Here is a 7,193-nt window from a genome sequence, read left to right on the forward strand (position 1 = left end):
GTAAGTACTTGGAATTTGGAGACCTCTGAATCGAGTTGGGTAATTTACAGTAATTGCCATTGGATCATTTGCATCACCACACTACAATTTGTTTTACTTATATTGCATTTATATGCCCCTGAACTCAATAACAGTAACACTTTTTATTTTCAATTTGCAGGTCTTTTTAATTGGATTAATTGTTTCATGCTGCAAAGGCAAGAAATCTGTCATTGAAGGTGAAGTAGATGATGATGATTCAGATATGAGTGATGATGAACTGTCTGTTTATTACCATTGACAGCCTTTTACCTTCAAGATGAAAAAATGTAAAATTACGTTGAGAGTCATGCCCATGTGGAATTTGTATCCAGATAAGCATCTTTGCACCTGTAAAAATAAATGAAATGAGTGTACTCACTTAAAGGGATAAAAAACCTGAATATCACTTTGAGTATCACTGTTAAATGAGAACAAATGTTGAAGCTGACTTTGAGTAATATATAGAAAATATTGTTTTATGATTAAACATATATGTAACCTTCTGATGTATAATTTGATGAACTGTTGTAACTATTTCATAATTCACAATGCTTTTCTGTTCACTTAGGTTTTCTTAAATACTTTCATGCTTAACTTGTAGGACTTTTTTATTCATAAATACAACTAAAATCCTGCAAAACAGTGCAAATAGTGCAGGAAAGATTTGGGTGAAGTTTACATTTTCAGAAGGACTTAACTTCTGCATTAGTTTTCCTGTAACTTCTGTATAAAACTAGAGCTAACAAGAGACTTTCCATTAAAGTATGCCAAAAATATTGTTTAAATGGTGAGTTTCCAATCTGTGAAAAATAAGTAATTTTCATACTGTGATTTCCACTGAGTTACCATGGAAATCCGCTGGTAACTATGAGGTGGCTTTTGCTCTCTCAAAGGAAATCATAGTGTAAAATACAATATTCAGCACTGATGCATTGTTTTAGTATGGTTAAGTTCTGAAACTTCCAGGTGCCTAATCTAGTCATAACCAATGGAATAATTAAGATGTGATTAATTTTTAACTTATTTTTCTCTTTAATGCAAATTGTCTAGTTTGAAGTTCTTTCAATATTTAAAGTAAATGTTGTCAATTTGTTTACAAACCAGTATGTTTATATAAACACAGTTCAGAAATATTTTTGTCATTCGTGTTGTCTTTGTAAATTAATCCTATTTTAGCTATATAGTTACTGAGCTATATTTCTAAGGATGAAAAAAATCTTCATATATCCTTTGACGGACTCTGAAAGAGAAAATGTTTACAAGGACAGGCTTTTAAGCTTCTAATGCTACCTGAGGGACATTACAGTCTATGCAAGCACATGGAAAGGTTATTAGTCTTTTTTGTAAGACTAATTGTTAAATAGTTATTAGAATGTAGGGTAGTTATCAATATTATGTCCTGCTTTCATGTTTGCAAACACTAAAGTTATCTCAAGAACAATCTGCCTATTTCTGCAGTATTTCAGAACAGCAGGCTCTCAGGAACTTCTGAATTCTAATTTAGTTTCACTATTGGAGAAGATTTTGGGTGAGTTTTGTAGGTCGTGCAGGAACACAAGGAACCGATGTTTGAACTATAGGAACAACAAAACCTGATATCTTTTAACAAGCCTTGTGTGCCAACTGCTCCAGTAATATAAATGTTGATGTGGCAATGTGGAAGAATCACACACAGAATAAGCTGAGTTGGAAGGGACCCACATGGATCTGGAGTCCATCTCCTGGTGTTGCAGGTGGCTCATAAGCTGAAAATACATAGTCAGGTCTGCTCAACTGATGTCAATCAGTCTGTTTGCTATCAATGTGACATTTGAAAGGACAGAAATGTATTCAAACACTGAGAGTAGGTACTGAAATTTGACTAGGCAGTCTGAGCTGTCTGACTAGAATTAGCTGAATATTATTTAAACATGACAACTGGAGAAGCTTGCAAGGAATTAGTTATAAGGAGTTCAAGTAATTCAAACAGAAGATAGAATGTGATGTTGACTGTCTGGAAGCTGCATCGAGAGCATAGCAAGAACCTGGAGTATACTTATTTGTAGATGCCCTAGTGGAAACCTTACATGAGACAATTTAAATAAAGTTAAATGCTCAGATGTCCTCCTTTCTTTCTGGGTTTTATTAATTTGCCATCTTCCATTTTAACCAAAAATTGTCACTTCCTACTTACAGGTTTGTTTGAAACACAGCTTTGCAGAGTTATATCCATTCTGCCCTAACTTTGCCCTGGGGAGATCACTGCTCATTTGGGGAAGATTGTTGGGAAGGTGTTGGTTTTGTGCCATGCAGGTGCTTCCTGCTATGTGCAGGCCTAGGGGATCACTGACCAAGATGCCTGGCCACTGCCTAGGTACATTTTGTTATAGGTCTCTTATGTTTCTAGCATTTCCTTAATTTCCTGCAATTTCTCCCCAGTCTCCAGTTCTGTTTCCTGTCTAAATAATCTATATGCAGTAATACAGTGATCTGCCTTTGAAATGGTGACTGTCTTTTTAATTGGAAGACTCAGTAAGTACCAGATCTTTTTATCCAGATATTAATCAGATTTATAAGCAGCCCATTGTTAATTGCAGCTATCAAGAAGCAGGCCTCTCTAGGAGAGTTCAAAAGTTACTTCAGACATCTGCTGTCACCCTCAGTCATAGAAGCAGTAAATAACTGCCAGCATTCATAATCAGAATTATTCGTCACCTGCCACTTCCTCACTAAAATTTTTCAGGAGTTCAATGAACCATTTGACTGACAAGGTTTCAAAAGATTTTCCATGCACTAATGTAATTTTAATGAATATCCACTCAAGAACTCATCTCTAAATACTTCATGTGATGGAAACTTGACGTTTTAGCTGTGCTGTGCCTTTAAAATGAACTAGAGGTATTTTTGAAGTTTACTGAGTGAACTCTGGTTTTCTACATCCATTATCACCCAGTCAAGAAACCTAGCAGTGAAGTTTAAGACAGCTGTGACCTAAAATACTTGGCTTTGATCAATACTTCCAAGAAACAGAACTTCCAGTATGTTTTCATTCTAGTTGTCTCTTGTATGGTCTTTAATACTTGCAGTTAGAACAATTCATTACTTTTCATCCACAGAGTGCTACTATAGCAGCACATCTACTCATTTAGTTGTTAAATATGAAATGATAATCCAGTTTTCTGCAGTTTTAGGAGCAAATTTGAACTTTTTAGTCATGTTACAATAGTGTTCTACCTTGCAAGCAAACATTTAATATCTTCAACTGAGTCTTCTGAGATCTGTTTTCTGAACTAAAGTGACTAAAAGACATCAGAAATTTTTCACTACTTTCTTTAAATGAGTCATATTTCAAATCCATCTCTGAAATGTGAGGTTTCAAAACTTCTGTAGTGCTGTTGTCAGACCTGCCTTAAGTTACCTTTGTTGTTGCACTTCTCTAGTTAGATTCTACCATGTTGGAGGTTCATGACCATTTAGAAACTAGAGAGCCTTAAATCTTGCAGGCATGTCAAATAAAGCAAGATTACTCAGAGTATGTTGGATAGAATTCAACAACATGTGCCAAATAGTTTCTCATTTTGCGATTTGGACTGCAGTGATTGCTAGTTTATTCAGAGTTCCAGGTCATAAGTATGATAAAGCCTGTAATTGTTTGCTTGTTTCATATCTGAAGCTGAGAGTGTGCTGCAGATTTCCTGCTGATTGTCAGAAATAAGTGAAAAGCCTTTCCTGGTAAAGATGAAAAGAAATACCTGCTAACATTTTTGTATTTTCTGCTTTAATTTCAGGAAAATGATTGCAGGGTAGGCATGAGATTTTTGCACTGAATATTTTAATGTACTTCTGGGTAGAGTGTACCTGTACAAGAGCCACGCTGCAAAGGATGGTAATTGCATGCTCAGAAAATTTGGCTATTTAAGCTGAAAGCTAATGAACCTTTTCAATGCTTATGATTTGCTTCTGAATAATCAGTGTAGACATAACTATGCAGTTTTTTTGAGATGTCTTCTACTGCTTAGAAACTGTATTTCTTGGATTGTCAGCTGTTATTTGGCTTTGTCAACACAAGTTAGTTGGACAGTTTGAGTTGGCCTACAACAGAGTTTTGAAAAGCATTGCCCCCCTGTAGAAACTATTATGTGGTTTGTCCTAAAATAATGCAAAGTGCTGTTATGCATAGCAGAGGAATGAAGTGTTTGTTGAAGTGTTTAAGGTTGAAGTGTTTAAGGTAACTGGTGAGGTGTACCAGGTAAGTTATTTTTCAATAACTAAGCAGATACTCATTCATCCCCTGTGACTGCACTGACACAGTTCTGGGCACAGGCAGGAAAATAAAGCCTTGCTTCAGTGATAAAGCAAAAGAAAAAATATATATCACTTTCTAAAATTATCAAAGTAATTTTAAATACTCAAGCTGTAACATTTTTCAGAATCTCAGGGCAAAGATTATAGTTCATATTGAAAGTACTTCTTCCATTTGTGTAGATCTGTTCTCTTTTAACCTTCTGCAAGGTCACTTTTCTTGCAGATAAAGCAAAGAAATGAAATTGAGAACTACTATCTCTTCTTCTGCAAATGTGTATTTTGTATGTACTTCTCAAAAGAAGTAAAAGCCTTGTTTTGATTGTGGCAAAATACAATTTTCTATTAATACTCTAAACCAAATTCTGCTTCTAAATTAAGACACTTGCCGATTCTGGATAATTAAATGGATCAGAAATTCTTCAGCTTCAGTGAGATGTGGTTATTACAAGAATTATCTGGAAGCTGGGCTATTTTTAACTTCCTTCTATTCAGAGAAGTTGCATGAGTGATAGCACTTGTGTCAAACTTATAGCTATAAAGAGGGTTATTTCTTTTAAATAAACAGACAGTTTAAGCACACTTAACAAGCTGTATTTACAGCTGTCTTCCAGATTTACCTCTAGAAATGTGGTGTATTCAGGAGGTCAGACAGAAGAATTTGGATTTGTAGAGGACTGGTAATAGTGGTAAGCCACAGATGTAAGTTTTGTGATCCTTCTGTATTGATGTTGAGTCCTTATTTTGTATGTTATAAACATCTGTGTTTTTTCATAAAGAAAATATTGTAGGTTGCCTATGAAATAAAACAGCTTAATTTTTTTTGAGCATTTTTGCAGGACAATTTCAAAATCCTTATTATGAGAATCCAAGTCTTGCTTAAAAATGGAGATTGTGGGACATTCAAAGTAAATGTGAAGCTGAACAAGTGTGTAGTTCCTACTGAAATTCCAGTCTGGATATGGTGCTTTTCACTAGAATGTGTGGAACTTCCTGCAAGGAAGTAAAATACAGATTAATACCTCTGCTTCTGCTGCGCTGCCTAAACATTAATCATGACATTACCACTTGTGGAAAGTATTTCTTCAGCCAAGAGTACTTCAGAGTCAGAACAGCAAGGACTTGATGTGAATGACTAGGAAATTTCTCACACATATAAGCCCCTTCCCAAACTTGCAGCCTATGGACTTATCACTATATTAGGCTTTTGAAGGAGTGTCCTGGGACATAAATATATTTGATTCTGACACTTAGTATGTAAGTTAAAGATACCATATCAGGTCCAACAGTAAATCTAATGCTGCCAAGTCCACCAGTAAACCATATCCCTAAGCATCACATCTACATGTTTTTGAATTCTCTGAGTTTTACTTAGTCTTCTTTAAACTTTTAAATTAGAAAGCGCAAATCTACATCCTTATTGTATGGTACCTTTACAATCTTTCCAAATAAAAATGGTAAGATGCTGTTGGCAAGTATATCTGATTTGCATGGAGTGTTCTTTTGGAATGGACTAAGGAAGAAAACTTCTGTTTATTGAAAAAAAAGTGGTGCAAAGTCCTGAATCTAGAACAGCTTTTTTTTAAACTTAGAAGTTAAATTCTTAACAATGGATGTATCTTTGCATGGAGAAAAAAGAAATCGTAACTAGAAAATATGAACTCTAGAGGATTCCTCATTTTCCCAGCTATGAGACACTACTTTACTTTTTCAGAAATTTGTATCAAAGTAATATTTTTATTAATTTCCTTGTGTAGAAAGATAATGCCTTTTTAGTTGTGTAGAGACTGATATCAGAATATTCTAGGGTATGATTTTCAAAAATGTTGAGGGCAGCTCCTACTGAAAACATCAAGGGGATTTGGAACATGCTGCTTTGTGCTTGTAGAACTTAGAGAAAATATAAACCCAACTGTTTTCCTGTCTGTTCATAAAGTAATTAAATATATTAAAAACATATTTTTAATGAATGGAGTTTCAAATGCTATCAGTTTTAGGTATTTGAAACTACATTCCTGAAAAGGTAATATTTGACTAATTCAATCACTGCAGAACAGGTTTCAGACTTACCTGGTCTTGCCCCTGGTTCTGAGAGGCAGCAGAAGGTACTGTCAGAATTGATTATAGATCAATTGTAATCGTTCCTGAACTATCTTTGAGCATAAAGTTAAGGGTCTTAATAATAGAGAATGGGGTTTTTTGTGGAGACTTTTTAATGTCTGTCTCTTAGGCCTGTGCTGTTCTGCTTCACAGCTTGTCCAAATAGTACCTGACAGTATTCTGGAAGGGACTGACAGCTCTAGGAAGCAATTGTTCATAGAAAAGACAAAGGTTGAGAGAAAAGACTCTTGCACGTGCTAGATCCACAGCATTTAAAGCTTGCACCCCAGAAATCCACACTTCAGACAGTCTGCTACCTAACAGCTCAGTGCTGCTGCACTCCAGGCTGATTTGCATTGTGGAGAGTCTTTATGCTGCAGGGTGGTGTAAAGCAAAGCTGAGTGCTGAGAAAGGAGCTTGCTGTTACAGGTGTGCAGGACCTCAACCTGATCTGTGCGTTTCTGAATTTTGGTTTATGAGAAGGCTTTCATTGCTGACAGAGAATCAGATTTCTCCAGTCCATCACTGGGCAGGTGATCTGGTTGAAGTTGTCCCTGCTCATTGCAAAGGAGGTTAGACTAGATGACCTTTCAGTTCCCTTCTGATCCAAACCATTCTGTGATTCTCTTCATGGAGTCATAGAATCATATTCTTGATGAGTTAGATCTCAAGAGCTGTATCAACTCTTTTGGAATGTGGCAAAGAGGAACATTTGGTAGCAGCTGAGTGGGTGTTGATCCTGGATGATTAGACCTTCCACTTTAGTTCTTTCACATTCATAGCAAAGGTAG

General features: G+C 35.7%; 1 protein-coding gene across 2 annotated transcripts in view; it reads left to right on the top strand.

The window, feature by feature from the left end:
* The window catches only part of LMBRD1 (LMBR1 domain containing 1), a 63,884-nt gene extending 61,760 nt beyond the window's left edge, over positions 1 to 2,124 (top strand). For both annotated transcript variants that reach the window (XM_058020689.1, XM_058020690.1), the window contains exon 16: positions 161 to 2,124. In XM_058020689.1, coding sequence (XP_057876672.1) covers positions 161 to 280 — 120 coding nt within the window. In that variant the 3' untranslated portion in view covers positions 281 to 2,124. The remainder of the gene's footprint in view (positions 1 to 160) is intronic.
* The last annotated feature ends 5,069 nt before the right edge of the window (positions 2,125 to 7,193 follow it).

Source organism: Melospiza georgiana, chromosome 3, assembly GCF_028018845.1.
Source record: "Melospiza georgiana isolate bMelGeo1 chromosome 3, bMelGeo1.pri, whole genome shotgun sequence".
Classification (NCBI taxonomy): Eukaryota; Metazoa; Chordata; class Aves; order Passeriformes; family Passerellidae; genus Melospiza; species Melospiza georgiana.